The 20,504-nt window shown below is 36.0% G+C and overlaps 4 protein-coding genes across 8 annotated transcripts; 1 reads left to right on the top strand and 3 right to left on the bottom strand.

Moving 5' to 3' along the window:
* Nucleotides 415-4,458, bottom strand: LOC105159169 (coenzyme Q-binding protein COQ10 homolog, mitochondrial-like). The gene is made up of 4 exons (XM_011076131.2): nucleotides 3,987-4,458; nucleotides 3,586-3,781; nucleotides 1,294-1,425; nucleotides 415-844 (listed from the first exon to the last, which is right to left on the bottom strand). The coding sequence occupies exons 1-4, from the start codon at nucleotides 4,403-4,405 to the stop codon at nucleotides 722-724; spliced, it is 870 nt and encodes a 289-aa protein (XP_011074433.1). The 5' UTR covers nucleotides 4,406-4,458; the 3' UTR covers nucleotides 415-721.
* Nucleotides 5,091-8,082, bottom strand: LOC105159168. Of its 4 annotated transcripts, none has more exons than XM_020692409.1 (5): nucleotides 7,718-8,082; nucleotides 6,594-6,794; nucleotides 6,253-6,502; nucleotides 5,794-5,897; nucleotides 5,091-5,672 (listed from the first exon to the last, which is right to left on the bottom strand). In XM_020692409.1, exons 1-5 carry the CDS (start codon nucleotides 7,793-7,795, stop codon nucleotides 5,610-5,612), a joined length of 696 nt encoding a protein of 231 aa, XP_020548068.1. In that variant the 5' UTR covers nucleotides 7,796-8,082; the 3' UTR covers nucleotides 5,091-5,609. The 4 variants fall into 4 exon arrangements, with proteins under 4 accessions (XP_020548068.1, XP_011074431.1, XP_011074432.1 ...); XM_011076129.2 differs by having other exon boundaries at nucleotides 5,794-5,906; nucleotides 7,718-8,070; XM_011076130.2 differs by lacking the exon at nucleotides 7,718-8,082 and adding an exon at nucleotides 7,132-7,434 and having other exon boundaries at nucleotides 5,794-5,906.
* Nucleotides 8,882-14,963, bottom strand: LOC105159165 (serine/threonine-protein kinase tricorner). The gene is made up of 12 exons (XM_011076128.2): nucleotides 14,386-14,963; nucleotides 13,990-14,164; nucleotides 12,892-12,975; nucleotides 12,569-12,810; nucleotides 11,735-11,963; nucleotides 11,438-11,602; nucleotides 11,020-11,151; nucleotides 10,794-10,907; nucleotides 10,547-10,594; nucleotides 9,840-9,918; nucleotides 9,370-9,426; nucleotides 8,882-9,144 (listed from the first exon to the last, which is right to left on the bottom strand). Exons 1-12 carry the CDS (start codon nucleotides 14,577-14,579, stop codon nucleotides 9,086-9,088), a joined length of 1,578 nt encoding a protein of 525 aa, XP_011074430.1. The 5' UTR covers nucleotides 14,580-14,963; the 3' UTR covers nucleotides 8,882-9,085.
* On the top strand, nucleotides 16,754-20,256 carry LOC105159164 (protein DCL, chloroplastic). Of its 2 annotated transcripts, XM_020692281.1 has the most exons (4): nucleotides 16,754-17,374; nucleotides 18,042-18,156; nucleotides 19,187-19,307; nucleotides 19,832-19,962. In XM_020692281.1, exons 1-4 carry the CDS (start codon nucleotides 16,989-16,991, stop codon nucleotides 19,852-19,854), a joined length of 645 nt encoding a protein of 214 aa, XP_020547940.1. In that variant the 5' UTR covers nucleotides 16,754-16,988; the 3' UTR covers nucleotides 19,855-19,962. The 2 variants fall into 2 exon arrangements, with proteins under 2 accessions (XP_020547940.1, XP_011074428.1); XM_011076126.2 differs by lacking the exon at nucleotides 19,187-19,307 and having other exon boundaries at nucleotides 16,780-17,374; nucleotides 19,832-20,256.

Raw genomic sequence — 20,504 nt, 5'->3', positions numbered from 1 at the left:
AAGGGTTTCTTTGCAATCTTCTGTTCTGTATGGAATTTCGAAGGTTGCTTGGACTTGATGTGCTTACTTCTTGATATATATGTACACTTAATTTACTTTTGATGCAATTTACCTTTCCTAAAAGAAGCATAAATTTCATTAACGAATACTGCATTCACCACAATAATTCAGATTTCAGCGTCGTGGATTAGATATTACGCTTCTGGTTCAAACTACCGAGTCTGACTTTTTTGGTCTTGAAATTGCAGCAGGGATTTTATTTCAGTTGGTTTTATGGTAATTTATCACAAACCTATCTGAAATTAAACCTCTGCAAGAGTAGTAAAAGGAAATCTTATGACAGACCAAATTGACATCGGACAACATTCCACTACAATGTTGAACAGGACACTGTAAAGAAAAGAAAAGCAGCAGTTAAGTCAAAAAGTAATAGTAATTAGATTGAAGTAGGATGAAATTATACATCCTCTCAACTGTGGAATGCTCTAACTGATCCAAAAGAATTACAAGGAGGGAACGTGAATTCCAGCTCCGCGTGGTTGGTTCCGTTCTCAGCTCTCCAATAGTCAATGAGAGAAGCGCTAAGCAACAGAACTAGGTGCAAGCAAAAAATCCCAGAAAAATATGGGCATCTACATGTTAAAATTGATCTCTGCGTGCTAAAACTTTAAACAACACTAACTGAATGGACTGGATTTGGACGGCAGCTTCACTAGAGCTTTCATGCTCTCTGATCGTAAGAATTTTCAAGAACTGGTACTGCAGGTCCATATATCAATTGACATCGATCACTGAACGAACCAACTAGTCGAGAGACCACCTCGTTAAAGAACATGTTTGCGATCTGTCATGCAAAGTTCCATGGAGTACAGACAACAGTTAAAATTTCTACCGTGAAAGAAAAAGATAACTCAAAATCCATAACAGTGACTATGTTTCATGATCACATGAGTTCAGTGTGGACAAATGAACTATGTAAATTACACCAAGCAATAAAATTTAGCACTGGAGAACCTTCTCAAGTCGATGAATTACATTTTTGCATCAAATCTATTCTCACATGGTAGAAGGGTTTCAATAATTTATGCGGCATTACAGCAAATGGTATAAATATTCCTACGTACCAAAACAGGTATCTTGTATCAAATAAGCAGAAGTTGATCAGAAAATTGCTTTCAATTATAACAAAAAGTATTTCTGCTCCCATATTCTTACTCCAGTTATCATATAAAAAGAGAGAGATTATATTAGTGCCCAAACATGAAAGTGTCTAAAACTACTGAAGAAACTCACCTGCCGATAAAGTGGAGACTTGAACTTGAAGTCCACTAAGAAATAAAGGTTGCAGGTTCCTGGAACAGGTCCTGGATTAAATTCCCAGGCATTGATCAAATGATCGAAAAGGGTGCTTTGGTATGAAGTTGTCTGCAAAAGATGCAAGAGACAACAAAAATCAACAGGGCAACAGGGCAAATTAATTAAAAGAATTGAGACAAGAAGTTCATGGCAAATTACTACATGGCAAAACCTCAACACCCTTTCAAATTTCAAGCGCATTTAGACCATCCAAATGAGGTATTGTTTTCTAAATGCTCAGTAGAACTGTATTTAGTTTATATTAGAAGTCATGATACTTCCACGCCACTAGGAACACATATGTCAAGGAGATACAAATTTCATCAAACTCTCACTTGGTTCATGTCGAACTCTAGATTTCATTCAAGGGAAAAAGGACTAAGGACTAAGGACTGAAAGGCAAAAATATAACCATCAGTGACAAAAAAATGAGAATTGAGGGCCCAAGCCATCTACATCCTCAATTTTTTAAATATCATGCCTAAAGTCATATCAGTAATGCCGAAAAGATAAACAGCTTAGTATTTTAGTGTTGCAAAGCTATACATTTTCTCAATACAATGGCTTGAGAAGAGTTACAGCTCCAGACACTATCGCCATGGGCCTGAATGAAAATTCGGCCTAGACCATTAGACTTAAGGATCAATAGATCTCCAAAACATTGTCTACACTGTTTTTCAACAGAAAAATTGATATGATATGGTGCCTGCCCCCTTTAAAACCTGAATTTGAAGGTTTATACGACCACCAGCATTTGCTGCCACCAATCCAGCCATTGAAGTGCAGAAGTAAGCTAATCCACAAAATTTTGATTTTTGAGCCACAAAATTATTATTAACACACTCCAAGATTGATACATAAATATCATAAAACTTCTAAACATTCTCATACTGAACTGAGTGGTTTATGCGCAAAACAATATGCAACAAGGAACAAGCTATATTCCATGTAATAACAATATCCTTTACAAACATGAAAAGATATCTCAAATTTTGCTTAGACATGAAAGCAAATCGTAGTCACATCAACGCTCTTATTTGGTTGTCGTTCTACTTATCCTTAATTAGTAAAGGAGGTTGACTTCTAAGTCTTGAACATTTACTATCCTACATAATGAATGCATTGTTAAGCAAATGAATGATGGACTAGGCACCAATATTCATCACCATACAACTTCACCGTACTTATATATCGTGTTCAAATCTAACACATCCTTCTTGATGCTTGCTAACTAGAAAGTCCATTTATTTTTGCTATACAGAGGCTTGAAAACCCAATTAAAGGAATTACACGATGGTCCAGTTCGGCACCACAAAAAACTAATCTAGTTATCTTCTTATATGCAACCTCGGCACTTAGCAACTCAATTAAGACAATTTGTAGAAATTCAAATGAGGAAGTCTACTGGGGAAGCAATACTCATGCTTTGAGCCATAAAAATACTAGGGATAATTACAGTCCCGTCCCCTGAGTGAGGTTTGGTGTAATTACACATAAACCTACTGTGGTTTGAGAAATTACATCTAGCACCCTTGAGGTTTGTTTTCGTCTAACAAATAAATCCCTCCTTCAGTCAAAATTCTTTGAATTTACTGATATTAACAAAAAAAAAACTGAATAAAAAATGATATTTACCCTTGATTGATTGATTATTGACTTATTGCAGGTCAAACAATGTTTTTCGGACTAAACTAACCCTATAAAGGTGAAGATATGCCTCCTCAAATGCATTAACTCGTGAAGGCGCATGAGAGTAATTTGATCTCAAAAAAATTTATTTGACCTGCATTAAATCAGTAATAAGTCAATTAGGGTTAATATATTTTTTTTTCTAATTTTTTTGTTAATATCAGCAAATTCAATTAATTTTGACTATAACGAACGGACTTATTTGTTAGAGGAAGCAAAGTTCAAGGGTGCTAAATGAAATTTCTCAAACCACATGGGGTCTACGTTTAATTAGACCAAATCTCAGGGGAGGAGAGTGTAATTATCCCAAAATCCTACGTTGATAACAATGATTTCAAATTTCCAAACCACACGAGCACAACAATCATGTAAAGTTGAGGTTAGTAAAACTAAATTTCGCAGAACCAAAACCCACATATGATCCAATTTACAGGGAAAAAATAGCCAAGAATATAAATGAATAAAATGCAGAACAGGCTGAACAGGGCATGGAAATCAGAATGGGCTAAACATGCCCCTGCACTCAAAGTGAATGTTCACCTTAATGGATTTTGGTTTGCTTAGCTCCACATGGGATACATAACTTTCAGCAAGGAACTTAAAACCAATTTCCAGCTCAGCGTCAAAAGTTCCATCCCGGTTGTGTCGAATTATTTTCGACCTCTCGCACCAAGGAAGAAAATCTTGGTACATGTCAACAGCAGCAACCACATTGAACAATTGTTCTGGTGAATATCTAATAATGAAAAGATAATCAGCACACATCTCAAATGATCATCAATTCTTTTATCTGCATTTTTATTTAGAAAAGTTGACACTTGGTACTTGACAATTTTTCAGATTTTTCCACAGTTTAACCAAAAGATTGAAGCTTCAAAAATAATATGCAGAATTGCCACCAAAAGCATGAAAACTCTTGAAGAATAGCGAAGAAAACTTACCCTAAAACACGTCTTTCTTCGTACACCTTCGACAGCATATTCCTCACTTCTCCATCAACACATCCCAAAAATCCCCTTTTCTGGAATGCAACTTCGCTAGTACGCAACGAATTTCCATAATAATTCCTGTATCCACCGCCCACTAATTTATCCGACGAAGAAAACGCAATCGACCCAGAGATGCTGTTCAGACATCGAATTTGATTATAATTTGTCATCCGCTGCCGGAATAAATTCCGGCCGAAAACCAAACGCCCCAGTGTCTTTGACGCGGGCTTAAACTTAGACATTGCTCGTATGATGCAATTGGTTGTCAGAAATTCTTGGGATGCAATCTTTTGAGAGATACGAGGAAAAATCAAGGCTGCCAGCCCGGATGGATTCGAACTGAATTCATTGAGAAAATGGAACCTATACATAGGATGTTCCCATATTTATTTCTCGGGTTTTCCTTTTTCTTGTTCCGGTTACCTTTCTCTTACTAGAAACTAAACCAAAATTATTGAATATATATATATATATATATATATTATTTTGCTCCGTACATTTAAAAACAAAATTTTTATTCTTCACATAAATTATTTTCTCAAAGACACCTTTTGAATTATCTCACACAATAAATAAATAAAATAATACGGTGTGTCGTGACTCTCAATTGTTATTTTTAATGATAATTATTACAAAATTCATTTTTTTCTCAATTTCATTTAAAATTTACTGTATATAGAAGATAAATACTCTTCCAAGAACATTATCTTTGATCTTCCTAACTCGGACAACTTTCTAACTATAGTAATACGTGCATTGCTGGCCGTAGTTATCTAGCAAAATTCTTAATTCGTTCAAATCAATTCCATTACAATGCAAATGTAATAATAACTTCTTTCAAATTGTATATCAATCATATAGAAAGTACATTATATTTACCATATAATTACTTCAGATTTACCAAATCGGATCTCAACAAAAACTTCCCATGCTACTATGGGTTTGACAAATTTTTATCTCAACTTTATTTAAATTAATTAAATAACATGTATAACGTAATTTTTTAATATTTTTTAGATCACATAACTAGAAGAAACAAGCTGTTGCAATTTAAAAACACAATAATTCCCTGTTTCAATTCATTTATCATCTTGTGTTTCACTCCCAATTCCCACCAGGACAGAAACAGAAGAACTCAAGACGAATACCTGCTGTACAGAATTCACCAAAACATTATCATGTTAAGGAAGTTAACACAACAGTTATGACCAAGGTGCTCCCCGTGCTCGTAGTCAAACTATTGTCGGCTACAAGTAGAGCTCCAAAAACATGAAAACCTGCCAAAATTATCTTTTCCGAATCGAGCACCGGACCAGATTCTGCAGTTACGGAGAGTTATCAAAATTTTGTTCCTTCCGCTTGGTTGATTAGGGAAGTTGTAGGACGGGTTTCCAGCATTATCCCTTTCTACGTCTGCTGTAATGCTGAAAAGGTTGTTCCACCTGAACCCTCCGGCAGCTCTCCTCAGCATTTGATATAAAGTTACAAAGTCATAGTGTTTCAAATCAATATGACTCAGCATCTCCTGTTTACATCAGAGACCATAGTTTATACGAGATACAGTGGACCCTAATCTTAAGGATGTGTACGATCTTCAACAACATCATTGGCTTGTACGATGTTTTCAAAAGGGACAACCTGGAAAGAAAGAACAAAGAGAATCCTGTAAGATCAGGCCTCCACTGTCTAATGGATTTGTTTACTGGATACAGATCAACATCTTAAACATGTTTGCCATGGAAAGAGCCTGTTTAATTACCTGATCATTGCTTGGAACTGTGTCAGTTGAAGTTTTCCTCCTCTTTATTTCATATATCCTCCTGCAATTCTCTTCTTCGAGATCATCATCATTAAAGTTCTGATCTGTCACCTCTGATTCAAAGGATCAACATAAGTAACAAAGAAACCTAGCAATTTTTCAAACAGTCATGCTCACTTTACTGCACTAACATAGTATCAGCATACAGCTTCAAAAACCAAGTCTGATCTCAGAGCAAGACGGATTCCATTTCCTTTTGATTCTCGTGGAAATTTCTCTCTTGATAACTTGATTTGACTTACTCAACACTTTCAGTCAGTAAATGAACTAATTTAATGACTTCTATATATTTACACATAGCCATGTGATTTGTAAACCATCACAGGCTATATATCAGTAGTAGTATACTGTAGTCATCACAGAAGAGCTATTACAGAAAGAGATCGGAGTGAGAGCTACCTGTATTGCTTCCTACAGAATCTTGACGCCATAATTGGAAGTTCTGTGCAGAACATTGATTTACGGTAGTTGCTAAAGGAGCTTTTGAACAGGAAGCTGGAAATGTTCTGTTATCTTGTTTCTCTGAATGTCTATAGTGCTGGATCCATGGATTTGCCAAAAGAATTCCAGACTCCTCTTCCTGGTTAACTTCTGCTTCATCTCTCTTGAAGTCGATCTTAGACCAGCAGCCATCACGAAGAACCTTAAACTACATAGGTGAAAGCATCGGCAAATAAGATGCTAGAGAAGGCGTTTTAGTAATCAACTCAACTTTGGAACATAGCTATGTAAGGTCAAACCTGGCCAGAAGGAGCACGAATGCTAGTCTGCTTTGGCTTGGATGATTTTGATCCCGACGAGCCATTTTTCTCAGACTGCCGAGCAAACAAATCTAACGATTTGTACAACTGGTTGACGAATGTAGCTTCCATAGATTTCAGATACAAGCTATGCTTCTCATCTGTCCACTCTGTGGGCTCTGTCTCTGCTGCCGGAGCTTGCTGAAATGACATTGTCCAAACAAGAACGGGGAACTCTTGTAAGAGAATATAAATATCGCAAGGCAAAATCCGTGTAACTAATGTATATAAAGAACAAAATGCGTCAACAAATAAGGACAATAGTGACCGACTTCCATCAGGCAGGAATCCGACCGCATATTAACACAAGAATTAAGCATAAAAAATCAAACTTGTTAAAGTACTCTTGGCACATAATCTGATCAACGGAAATATTACATTCTCAATGGTCAGAAATCATTACGAATTCAGCAATTCGCACAAAAAGGCTAACTCAAGAAACATCCTAGGCAGCAGTATCATGGATGAGCCAGCTGACCTGATAAAGATTACTAGAGTACCATGTTCATTAGGTCGGCTACTCAGCTTACCCCAAACTGACCCTCAACATACACACATGTAGAAATACCGAAACAAAGACTTGCGTAGCTCGCCCGCAGAATCTTAACCAAAACAATTAAAATCGAACACCAAAAACGCAGGACATCTCGTAGTTCTTGAAAATATTTTGACAGCTGAATAACATTTAGGATAAGACAGCATAAAGTTTCAATTCAAACTATGAAGAACATAGATGGAGACAATCTCAAACACTGACAAGCAAAAAAAAAAACACCCTTTTCATCACTAGTCACAAATTCCACGGAAGCCCCAAAAAGAAATATTACAATAAAAAAAGAATCTAGGTTTACTATACTAAACAAATTTGGACAAGCCACCAAAATAAATTAAGCAAAAAAGGTATCTTTCTTAATCAAGAAGAAAACCAACCACCAATCTTAAAGCACCTCTCCAGAAACCAGAAATCACATACTAATGAAAACACTAAAGTTCGAAAAAGAAACCAAAAACCGACAAAATGGGAAAATAATAATTCAAAATAGATCAAAAGAAGAATAAATTACCACCAAACTCGAAGTCTCTTCCTGCTCATCATGACAGTTTCTTGCACCCACCCCATACAAATCCACCGAATCTTCCATAACCCGAAATTCTAGAAAATTTGATACAAGTTATAATATTTCAAGAAACAGTGTTGGGTTCTGGGCTATGGCCTTTGTTGATTTTCTTGAGTTGGGGGGGTTCCATTTCACTTGAGAAAAGGGAGAAAGGAGATGCCAGCTGTCGCCGCTTTTACACGTGTCAGTGGGACAACATGTGGGCTCATCACGGCTAAGGTCACATTGTCAGTAAAACAATATTAAAAAAGGGGGTCAGATATTTTGGTCCTAAAATATCAAAGTCATTTATAGGGATTCACAAAAATATCTTTCTTGGCTTTACTCCCTGCTACTGCTGCTGACTGCCCCCACCCCAAACATCAAAGTAGTTTGCTTTCTTTGTACTTCAAACTGCCACAGGACAAAAGTTCAATTCAATCTTTACTCTTTCTGGGTGCGCTTCTAACCCGGGTGCTAGCTTTGAAAGTGCCAGTACTAATCTTCACATAAAAGGTCACCCATTTTCAACCTGCTCCTATTTTTATTTTTATGGCTTCCGATTAATACCGGTCCAGGCGCTCCTGAGGAGACGAGGCATGATTTCATTCTTATAGACGGTGCTAAATAATATGGCAGCTGAAGATTTGTTTGGTGCCACGTTACATGCAAATCGTTTTGATTTAATATGAGAATTGTGATTTTATCCTAAAAAAGCAATTCATTATGAAGGAGAAGTTTTTGAAACTTATAAACCCGCTCAAATTTCTTATCTGCTACTGATAGTAATTTATGTGCCATCCATATGAAATATTTGCCAAATTGAGTATATACTTTTGTCAATATTCATTTGGTTGGCAAGGAGAAACTAAATTATATATATATATATAAGGAAAAAAAAAGTAGCCTTTTTTACAAGGTCGAATTCATCTTCATAAACTCCACTATCTAGAAGAACTGGACTCTTATGCCTCGCTCGTTCATTCTTAGAGGTGCAACAAGAATATCTGGCCTCAAAAGAAAATTACATGAACACAAAGTCTAAATCAACCATTTTGCAGAAAAGAATAAGCTACTCATCATCAGAAATAATAATAATATTGTGAATTATGGAAAGTATTATTTTTGCAAATATAAATGTTTTCCCACCAAAACAAAAAGTATTCAATGAACTTAACATACTTATTGGCTTTACGTGGGCGGAAGAAACAAAAACAATGGAAAAATTGGACAAAATTGTATCCAGCTGCAAAAACTGATGAACTTCTCTGTACAGAAATTAGCATTTCCTTGCAGATAACCCCTCTTTGAAGAATCAATATTCATGTAAATGAGTCAAGTTTGTGGCTTCGGGTCATCCTCGGCTATTACAGTGTCTTGCAGGTCTATCTGGCCTGTGATTGGACAATCACAAGGGAGAAAATGTAAGAAGGCAATTACACGCCTGATTTCAGACATCAAACCAGGTAGTATGTGACTTTACACGAAGGGAACATATGTTATAACTAGAACGGCACACCGGTTGAATGTCATTGTTTATGACAATTTTGATGAATGAAACCTTTGCTTGTTTACTTAACATAAAAAGTTTGAAAAGAGCATCGGAAGGGTCGAATTACCAAATAGTGACATTAGAGATGGAGGTTTGGAAGATCCATTTGAGCTCACGTCTATTCCTGCATGACCACCATGGTATAATAGAGATCAGTAGATATCATAATATACACTATGTATCAGGAAAATGCGAGAAAGAAACAAACAAGCATTGCTGGATATCTCTAATTTAATGTCTGCTCTCAATCCTTAGCAGCAGACGAGCATGTAATATTAGAGATCTGAGTCGTGCAAATGCATTGTGGCTCAGAAATGAGAATATGATCTGAAAATGGCTGTAGATTTCAAAATTAAGGATTCTCAAAAGGGTTGATTGTAAACTTGAGGGTTATGCTGATAAACAGACTTCAACCAGATGAACGTAAATTTTTTTTTATGAGCATTTTTGGAATAGTTTGTGTTAGAGTTTAGAGATGCCGATCAAAGCAGGATTGGAAAAGTAAATCCACTATTCCGCAACTTTTCAATAGCATACCTGCAGTTCCAGCTGATTTCAGGAGATCGGATTTCTTGAATGTATATCCAATAAAATTGGCATCTTTTGATGTCAACATCTGCCCATCAAAGTATGTATTCATCAAGGAGAAGAAAAGACTCTTCAAATGTAGAGCCGTAACTTGTGTTCAGGTTACCTAATTTATAACAAATAGGAGACTGGCAAAACAAGTTGAGAAAATTTCTTCAAATGTCTAAAGCAATGCTTTCCCTAGTATACCCCTCAAGTTTGTGAGACATTAACCAGCTCCAAAGAGTTGCCTAATCAAAATTTTAGTTTCTTACAAGAAGCTCCAATTTGATCTCAAAATGACGCTTTGAGAGGAGAAAACACGTCAACTATATTCTTCTAATTTTTTGTAACGTAACATCGTAGTTATCAATCAATGCACACGCAATTCCAAACTTTCCAATCATATCAGCAAGAATCAAAACAGCTTAACATAGCAGCAAAATAAAGATTCTTAAACCTGAAGATCCATTCTTTTACATAATCAACTACTTTAAATGTCCCTTGAAATTTATTGGTGAACTAAGTTATTACCCTCAGTGATCATTTCGGCAGTGTCCACTACACAGTGTGGGTCTTGTATGAAAGCAATTATTTGTGGAATCTTCTTTAAAAGATCACATTTTGATTGACAGTTTCAGTCAAAGTAGTAAAAAATGTAAAGATAATTCCATTACCTTCCTCCAAGGTCCGACTCTTGGTGCATTAGATGGTGGCTTTTCTCCCTGAGAAAAGATAGAAACAGAGGCACAAACATTGGAGAAATTATTAGAAACTATGGGAAAAGGTATTACAGCTAGCATTTCCACTGCCATAGGATTCAATGATCGTTCACAATAACCAAAACTCTTTGCACAATTTCTATGACGTATGCTTTCAGATGCAAAGTTCTAAAGCTGACAAAAATCTATAGGGAAAACTCACTTCATCAAACTTTTCAAAATTCTGTGTGTCTAAATCTCCATTCACTGTCGGCTTATAGGCAGCTTCCATTTCATAAAGGGAGTCCCATTTAACCCCTCTGAACCATGGATGTTCCTGAAGTTGAAATAACCTCAAGATATTATGATATTAATAAGCTTCGGCTATAAATGCCAAAAGCATAAATTTTTACCCTTGTATCAGAATGGTAGTTGTAACAGTTGCATACCTTTATTTCTTCAACGCCTCTAGTACCCAGCCTTTTGTCAACATCACATAACAAGTGACAGATCAGATCCTTTGCCTCATCAGAGATTTTTGGTTCTTCAGGGAACTTCAAGCATGCTCTCCAGTTTATTATCTGATACAAAAAGGAGGAACATAATTAGTTTAACTAACAAGTACAAAGATTTCAGTTGTATTTTAACAAAATTATTAGCCTGATTAAGAGTATTTCACCCCGAACAAGGTCCTACTAATTTGATTTAGTTGAAAGCTTGGAAAGGACAGTGACTCCAAAAGCATGTCCTTTGGAAAGGAATCTCCAATGATAGTTTCACAGGAGTAGCATATGAATTCCAATTTTTTATGTCCATAAGATTTAATATATGCAATAAATCAAGAATAAATTATGAGATCAAGGATACCTTGCGGCATGTCATTCTAGGATCATCAGAACAGAAGGGAGGATAACCAATGAGCATCTCATACATAATTGCCCCCAACGACCACCAGTCACACTCCATTCCATATCCTTTCTTCAACAAAACTTCAGGTGCCATATAATCAAGGGTTCCCACAGTAGAGTATGCCTGCAAGATGAAGTATACAATTTTCTTGTTCTGAAAACTTTCTCACAAATAAAATAGTGAAAACAATAACTGGAAAGAAAATATCAACAATATGCACAACTACATAAAGAAAATTGGAATAAGAAAGCTTACCAGGGCACGACGGTTGCGCTTCCACTGCTGTAACTGCTCCTTCGCCATTAACCAAGGAGCAGTCTCTGCGCCTGTATGCCCTTCACCATCGGTTGTAGAGTCCTGAGTGGTAAAATCGTCATCTTCCAACAACATTGATGAATATTTTTCCAGAGGCTTACACAAACCAAAATCGGAAAGCTTTAAATGCCCGTTTCGGTCCAATATCAGATTATCGGGCTTGATATCCCTACAGCAAGAAAACTTTTGGAATGAATACATGTTCCATAAAACAGATAAGCATAACCACTCATTTAAATGTGAAAACACTAGTCAACAGGTCCAACGTAAACATCTATATCATTGGCTTCGGTATTTCAGTGCTTTGGGTTAAAATAATAAATTATAAAAAGAAAGGGAAAACCGGCCTTGGAGGAATAAAGTGCAGTGAAAATAAAGGTTTGGCGCTAATATAATCTACAAGATTTCCAGTGTAATTACACATGGCAAAGCTATTGAGCAAGAACTATAACATTGTTGTACCTTTCTGCAGCATTTTCGAAGGATAACGGTATGAAAATAAATTTCGATCAAGTTCATGGAGAACTTCACTGGATTTTTGGTCATATCACAAGCATTTTGTAAATAACAAACCCTTGCCAGCATTCAGCATTTAAAGACTTTCAAGTTATTACTATGTCAAGGTATCTTTCAGCTTAATAAGATGTCAGCCTTTTCTGTTCATACTACGATCTTATTCCACAAGGTAAAGCCAGCAAAAATCATCACCATAGACGTAACTTCTTCAATGGAGCTTATCATTCATTTGAGTTTAAATAAAATGTATATGTTTACCTGTGTACATAACTATGCTGGTGGATTGAATTGATAGCAAGAATGCTTTCTGCAATGTAAAACCGGGCAACATCTTCGGAAAGAATATCCTCTCTCATTAACAAAGTCATAATATCACCACCAGGTAAATACTCCATGATAAGGTATAAGTAGTCAGAATCTTGGAAGGAATAAAAGAGCTTCACTATGCACCGACTATCAACCTCCACTAGTAAATTCCTCTCAGATCGAACATGCTCAACCTATAAATTAAAGTAGAATTCAGATGTAGTAGTTGACAATATTGTATCTTTCTTTTTTCAGTGTGAATTCTACTCTCTAACCTGTCCACGGCTAAGCATGTCTGACTTTTTCAATTTCTTCATGGCATATATTTCTCCTGTATTTTTAGCACGGCATAGTCTCACCTGCACCACTTCACCAGGTCACATGCGAGTCATAGTCTCATATAGAGCATGGCTAATTCTGTGAAAATAAAACATATAAAGATGCTTTTCTTATATATATATACATCTTCTAGTGAACATTAAGCATTCAACAAATATGACGTGGGTCATCTTAGTAAGAAATATTGCAACCAACACAATGCCTCGTGCCCCATTCTAAAGATTTTGATAAAACTGAGCAGAAAAGTAGCAGAAGCCAAGTTCTCTGCATTATGTATAGATGAACTGGATTTTATGCATTCTCTATCAGTCAAGGGGCTTTTTGAAGTTCTATTTCATCACTTGTTTGAGGCTTTTAACACCAAAAACCTGTTTATAGTGATAATAGTTAGCAGGGATTGAAATATTCTATGAATTGTATCAAAACCAACAAAAATGGCACCCATCGTTAGTTCAATCTTAAGCTAAATGACCAGTTTTAGTCTAATCTACACAATCATTATGAAATGGAGATAGTACTCATTCTTGCTCGTGTGAGAAGGACAATCATACAATTGACAAAGGTGCAAGGCCTCACAAATCCTAAAGCAAACTTCACTTCCGACATCATAAACTTAGAACTTACAAGAATACTACAAATATAACCAAAAGAAAAGATGATCTGGGATTCGAATCCCAGATAACCAAATCCCATATAGGAAAAGCACAGTCTGTTAGGTTTTTGAACAGATTAAGATAAGATATAACTATTAGGACAACTACTATATAAATGCTGAAAGAATATTCAATTATTTTTAAAATTTGTTAATTGTTTACAATTACTCCATTCCACAGCTCTACACTCTAGATGGCACTGAATTCTATGAGAGATCGGATCAGTTCTTCATATTTCTTACCCCACACAATGAGATCCTCTCCTTAACCATTTAGATCAAGTGAAAAATAACTGATTAAAACTCTACAAATGCAAATGCAATGTGCAAAAACTGGAACTTGCAAATCAAGATTGTTAGACTGGAAAGAAAATCAGAATACCTCGCCAAATGCTCCTTTACCAATGACAGTCAGCTGTTCAAAGTCATCGATGCCTACTTTATGCCTCTGCAATCTCATATACTCAGTTTCCCTTCTCTCCAAATTCCTCAGCATTCTCTCTTCCTCCTCGCTAGATACCTGAGCCTCTTGCGCCCTTCTCTGCAAAGCTCTCCTCCTAAATCACCACGCAAATAAAAGGAAGAAAAATGAAAATTCAACAGAACCCTTTTGCAAACACACATTGATGTACACATATTCATTCTCAAAATACAAAATTCTTACATTTATTATCTAGTTAAATTTTTAGAGTTAGCAGTATTACTTCAAGAAAAAGGGTAAATTCACCGAAGTCAAAGCCGGCATTAACGCAAGAAATGAAGCAGAAAGAGAATTCACCTCTCCATGCGATCTTGCAAGCCCTGCAAATAATTCTTGTAATGATTCTCAATGAACTGTTTCGCGGCGGCAGCTTTCTGCCGAGTGACCGGCGACGACACCGCCTCATCGGGCTCTAAACTGAAGGCCCGATCAGCCTGTAGCCTCATCTTCGTACCCTCCATTCTCCCGGGGCTTCCTTCTCCGCCCTCCATTAGTCACTATACTTCTCCCAGATCAACAAGTCCTAGCTCAATAACAACACTAGAGTAAGACAGTCACAGTTTAAGACAACACTCTTTTTTTTTCTTGAAAACAAGAGAACAATCAAGAAAAGAAGTGGGCAGTAATTGGAAGCAGAAGCAAAGTGGAGAGCTGAAACGGAGAAAGAAAAAGAGGGGAAATTAAAGCGATGAAAAAGAGAAGAGAGAGTTATATTGAAGTCTGTGTTGTCTTAGGTTGGAGTTTCGATGGGAGATCGATCAGAATGTGTTGTTATTACGTATGGGCTGTGAACTGGCAGACTGTGCAAGCCGAGACTTAGCTGTAATTTGATGTGTATTTTGTTCTAGTTTCCGGGTTCTGTATGAATAATTTAGTAGTTTGTGTACAGAGGATTGGAGTTGGAGTAAAGGCAATGCGTATTTGTTTGAGTAAAACCAATCCAAGACTGTTAATAATAATAATAAATTTTGGTTTCTTTCTTTCTTTCCCCGTCTCTGTACGATGTTGGAACTTTGAAGGTTAAAAAGAACAAAGGGAAGACTCGGTAATTGGGATTGTCGGCCAAGACAGTAATAGCTTGTCTTATGCTCCGCCTGGTCCGCCCTTGGACCCATCTACACACTAATATCACCACCACCTTTTTTAACCTGCAAAATAATTCTAGTATGTTCAATCATATAATAAATATAATTAATATTAATTACATTTATACTTGTATTTTAAAGAAATTTGATGAAATTATAAATATATTTTTTTAAAATACAGTTATTTTTTTAAAAAATATACAAAATAATAATAACACGTGGAGAAATGTATAGAGGTACTTAAATATCTTCCATTTTCTTTCAATAGAGAGAAAATTTATTAAATAAAAATTGAGAATATGATCGAATACTAGAAATAGATAATAATATCTAATACTCTTTTTATATTTGTTCTTTAATCTATGTATCATTTCATTGTGTTGACAATCTTTATCTTAAAACAATGCAACACTGATAAAGTAATTAGAGAGGTCTTGCATAAAATTTGGTATAAATCATATCTTTTAGTTCAAAAGAATAGTCAGATTACGATGAAAATATCGTGAGAGATATTTTTCAAATATTTCAATTCGATTCTAAGTTAAAAAACAATAAGGTTTATATGTAATTTGAGTTGTTTTTCCTTTTCCGGGAGTTGGTATATGCCCATAACATGAGTCTAAAAGAAACAATTAACGAAGTCTATATTTTAATGATTACAACGTTGTATCAGAGTTGAAGTTAATTTTTATCATTATGATTTGGCTGAAGTTGTAATCACCGTGGTAGTGGGCATGTTTTTGTACTTATCAATGTTAATAATAATGGGGACAATGATCCCGTGCCCTGTCTTAACTCTCTTATGTAACAGTAGTGTTCATATTCTTACAACTATAAATTAAACTCAATCATTATCTTTTTCATTAATCATATGTAGAAATGAAATGATAATAAGAATATAGTATGAGCATTATGAGAATCTTCATCTTGCTTGACAAGCATGGAACCTAAAGCTGAACATGTTAGGGATGTTTACCTCTTTTTTCCTATGCACTTTTCAGCACAATTCAAGAAATACTGAGGAGGAGAATTTGATCTTAAGTCTTATAAATTATCTTCAAACCATGCAAAAGTGCAGTACCATTCAAGAGTTTTCGGCCCTCCCGAGCATTGAGATGCGAATTCAAGATTTTTTTTTTTTTTTTTGTCTGACTTTGATAACATGTTAAATGATAATCTAATTTAAAAATTCATTTGTCATATAAAATAATTATTTAATATTAATAACTTAACAAATATTTGAGCAAGCTTAAGTTTATAAAATGTGATAATGGATCGACTTTTAAAAATATTAAATAATCATATTAGTATCCTATCGTATTTTTTAAAATTTGAAATTTTTCGTATCGCTGTGTACGTATTCATCCATCGTAAAGGATAGTACGTTGAATTTTCTTATTTTCTTTAAAAATAAATAAGCACTTAGATGGATATGAGAAAACTTGTTTAAAGCCTCTTTGATATATTGTTGGGCCTCGCCGCTGGACCCATCACTCATGATATAGGCCATTGGGAACCCAAGCCGTTAGTTAATTTGGTATATGCATTTGCCTGCACGCTGCAGCGTGGGTATCGGGTCGGGTTTTCCAGTCCACACCCATTATCCGTTATCCAAAATCCACCCCGCCAAGCAAAACATTCCGTTTCCGCACTCGGTCACTTGCACAGCTTTATCTTCTACTCTTCAACTGTAGGGAAGACGAAGATCCGACCGTCCCCTGTTGCGAAACGATCAAGAAAATGATTAGTAGTCTTAATTTTGAAGTGTAGAAAAAACCACAGAAGTTGAGCGAAATTCTATACCATCATAATAAGATGGCTTTGATTTCTGCTTCTAATTCACCTAATATTCGTTCCTTCCACAGCAAGCCCATCTCAAAAAACCCAAATTTATGCCCTTTTTCTTTATCTTTTCCATTGTGCAAAGCTCGGTTGTGCGCTATAAACACCGGGTCGGACGAAGGCGGGTCGGTTGGGAACAGTCGGCAGGCGGCGTCATATGGGGCGGACTTACTGAGGAAACCGGTGGTGGCATCGCCGCCCGCTAACGATGACGATGGGTCCGCGAAGGAAAGTTCGGAGGACGATGAAAGTGGGAAGAAGAGTGGAGATGGTGACACGTGGGTAGACTGGGAGGACCAGATTTTGGAGGACACTGTGCCTCTTGTTGGCTTTGTTAGAATGATTCTTCACTCTGGAAAGTAAGCTCCTTGATTCCAATCCTTAAATTTTATTTTCAGTAGGGTGAAGTCGTGTAATTTGTTCATGAGTGACTCTAGTAACATTTTTGTTCTTAGGCTGTGAAGGGATATGGAAATATGGTATAATTGTTGGGAGTTTAGAAGTCATCATTTCTTGGTCAGTTTTAGTGTCTGATTGTGTGCTGCTGGTTCATGCTTAAGATGATGTGGAACAAATCTTTTGTCTTTCTTATAAAATAAACAGGTGAAATTTAAAGAAGCAAGGGGGTTTGCTAGTTCAATATTATTAAATCGTTGCTTATATGGTTTATTAGGATGGCAAACTTTGACGATGCAAGCTTACTAAACTGGAATATTTGTATTGGGTCTCCTGAAGGATTATAATTAGGATTTTGGATCTCATTCAGAAAAGGATGGAACTTGTGTTTGAGAGCAAGGACTTCTGTATGATGTGAAGAAGTTTTACTGATTAAACAAGCTCGATTTGTCCTTTTAAGGTGCCGGAGATTGCTTTACTTTTCCAGTTGATTGGATCTTGACGTCTGAATCATGATTTTGAGCAAAAGTGGGATCTTGTTTCCATTCTTGAGTGTGGGTGATGCTAATGAATGATGTAGATTGTTTAAGACTAGACATCTAAACCCATTTTATCATTTGTCTTTCACAGATATGAAAGTGGTGATAGATTGAGTCCTGAACATGAGAGAATGATTCTGGAGAGGTTGCTTCCATATCATCCAGAGAGTGAAAAGAAGATTGGATGTGGGGTTGATTACATCACGGTGTGTCCCTTCCTCCCCCTCTCTCATTTTGACATTTAGTTTTTTTTGCTTATATTCTTTAATTCAATTGTTTGTGTTCAGTTATTCTTCACCAAGAAATAATTGGGGGGGGGGGGGGTTTGGGGGGGGGGGGATTTGAACTTTCTCTATAATTTGAGCAATTCTATCTATGAACTTTTCCTGTTTCAAAACCCCTATGCCAGCATGAGTAGGGCAAGAACTTCACAGCTGAAATTCTTACGAAAAAGTGCATAGAAAAACACTTCTAGATTGCCTTTCAGAGTATGATAATAGAACTACGATCTGAAGATACAGGAGAACATCCAGAAATTTACTAGAAACCATGATAATGTGTTTGATATTGCTTTAGTATTTGTAGTATGACAATACTACATTTGTTCTATGATGTGCTGAATATGATTTAGCATAATCAAGTGGTTGGGTTGGGGCTGCTTCTGGGATGCCATAAAATCCACATAATATGCAAAACAATCGTTTACTGCTTGTCAACATGGGAAGAACTTATGGAGCATATGCTGAGACATAATACTCTTTCTAGTTGAACAATCTTATGCCCTTTATGATTAATATATGAGACTGTTTGCCCACCATTAGCCTTTTGATATAGGCTTCGTCTCTATTTGTGAAAGTTATGGCTATTACACTCTTTTTTTTAAGACATCGAGGAAGCAATTTGACAAGAAAACACATAGTTCCTTACTCTCAGCTCGTGGATGAACAAAAACAGAATGTTCCATTGACAGGGGGAAGATCATGCCAATGCAATTCATGATTACCTCTTTTTTTCTTTTCCATATTGAATTTTCTTTTTGTACAAGGTCAAACACAGCCTGAACACATCATGATTAAGTTTCTTCAGAAACTAAAATGTTGTATAATAACATGATCCTTAAAGTGGCAGCCAATGCTTACTTTGTTGTCCAGCTCTCGTGCTCGAAGTTATTCTCAGAAAGAAAAAAATTGGTAATAAAAATTGAAGTATGAGGTTCCGCGTGTCTTTTTCTTGTAGGCAAGTCTATACAAGGGTAGGGATGGCAATAGGCCGGGTTTGCCAAAACTCGGGACCCGCTCCATTGAGGAAATTTTGGACTCAAACCTGCTCCAGACCCAAGACCCATTGGATGGACCTGGTAGACCCGATTAATAATTTTAAAATATTAATAAAAGAAATTGAAAAATAATACTAACATCACTTTGTAAATATGAGATAATATTATTATTGAAAGGTTAATATTTTTTCGGTACATTTATATGTGCATGTGTTAGGCATTGAAATATTAAAAATTTTAGAATATGTGTTTCTTTGTTTTGTATTTCAGTAAATTCATGGTCTTTTCTTTTTGTGATGGGTGTTGGATTAGTGAAGTTTTATGGTAAGACACTATAAGGTTTAGTCTATTTTTGCACGTTTTCTATAGAAAGTATCATCTGGCAAAGGAGCATGGGAATGGCACCTATCACAAGTATACTTGTTTTTTCTTTTTTACCTTATTGTCTGCCTAAAAGCTCACCCAGACGATTTTTCATAATACAAAGGAAGCAGGTTGTTAAATAAGGTTTCTTGATCACATAATTACGTATATACAAATTTATGTATCTTTAACAGTTGAGTTCAGTAGCTGATAGCTGCAGAATTTTTATTTCTGGTTGACAGATTGGGTACCATCCAAATTTTGAAAGCTCTAGATGCTTATTCATAGTTCGGAAAGATGGAGAATTGGTCGATTTCTCGTACTGGAAATGCATAAAGGGTTTGATAAGAAAAAACTATCCTCTCTATGCGGACAGCTTTATTCTCAGGCATTTTAGGAGGCGTAGACGTAGTTACTGAAGGTAAGTTTTTGCACCATTTTAGCTATATAATGCATTTGGTGCCAAGAAATCCTTTTTTCCCTTTATTGACTAGAGCACCACCACCAGTCTAAAGCCTATGGTTTTAGTTAGAGTTGGTGATTGAAATTTGTAAAATATACTGTTACGTGGAATTGGTCTACGATTACTTAGTGAAATAGTTGCTGTGTATCGAAATTTATGTTTAACTTGTTTGGCAAAATTTTGCAAGTTTCGCTTCAGCTATTAGCCAAGGCTGTTCTGTCTCTGTGATTTTCGACCATTATTTGTTTCTCTTGACAAAATGCTGCACGAAGCAGATTGTATAACAAGACATAAATCGTGAATTTGTGCAGCAATTATTACCATTAACCTTATGCTAGCATCAACTTGGAGCTTTTCAGTTTACATGCATGAGAGTCTTACTTACACTAAAGCTGTGATACCATTCCAGTTCAAGGTGTGGAAACGTGTGTCAATTATGGATGATTCTGTTG

The sequence above is a fragment of the Sesamum indicum genome, linkage group LG3, assembly GCF_000512975.1.
Source record: "Sesamum indicum cultivar Zhongzhi No. 13 linkage group LG3, S_indicum_v1.0, whole genome shotgun sequence".
NCBI lineage: Eukaryota > Viridiplantae > Streptophyta > Magnoliopsida > Lamiales > Pedaliaceae > Sesamum > Sesamum indicum.
This window is presented reverse-complemented; position numbering and strand designations above follow the sequence as displayed.

Coding starts and splice junctions, on each gene's coding strand:
- LOC105159164 (XM_011076126.2), top strand. CDS start 16,989: ATGGCTTTGATTTCTGCTTCTAATTCACCTAATATTCGTTCCTTCCAC. Junction 17,375..18,041: donor ATGATTCTTCACTCTGGAAA/GTAAGCTCCTTG, acceptor TGTCTTTCACAG/ATATGAAAGTGGTGATAGAT. Junction 18,157..19,831: donor GTGGGGTTGATTACATCACG/GTGTGTCCCTTC, acceptor TCTGGTTGACAG/ATTGGGTACCATCCAAATTT.
- LOC105159168 (XM_011076129.2), bottom strand. CDS start 7,795: ATGGAAGATTCGGTGGATTTGTATGGGGTGGGTGCAAGAAACTGTCAT. Junction 6,503..6,593: donor TTCGTGCTCCTTCTGGCCAG/GTTTGACCTTAC, acceptor TCACCTATGTAG/TTTAAGGTTCTTCGTGATGG. Junction 5,673..5,793: donor CAGTTCCAAGCAATGATCAG/GTAATTAAACAG, acceptor CTTTCTTTCCAG/GTTGTCCCTTTTGAAAACAT.
- LOC105159165 (XM_011076128.2), bottom strand. CDS start 14,579: ATGGAGGGCGGAGAAGGAAGCCCCGGGAGAATGGAGGGTACGAAGATG. Junction 10,595..10,793: donor ATTTTGAAAAGTTTGATGAA/GTGAGTTTTCCC, acceptor ATCTTTTCTCAG/GGAGAAAAGCCACCATCTAA. Junction 9,919..10,546: donor GAGTCGGACCTTGGAGGAAG/GTAATGGAATTA, acceptor TTTGATGGGCAG/ATGTTGACATCAAAAGATGC.
- LOC105159169 (XM_011076131.2), bottom strand. CDS start 4,405: ATGTATAGGTTCCATTTTCTCAATGAATTCAGTTCGAATCCATCCGGG. Junction 1,426..3,585: donor GCAAACCAAAATCCATTAAG/GTGAACATTCAC, acceptor CATCTTTTGCAG/ACAACTTCATACCAAAGCAC. Junction 845..1,293: donor AGTCTCCACTTTATCGGCAG/GTGAGTTTCTTC, acceptor TTTGCATGACAG/ATCGCAAACATGTTCTTTAA.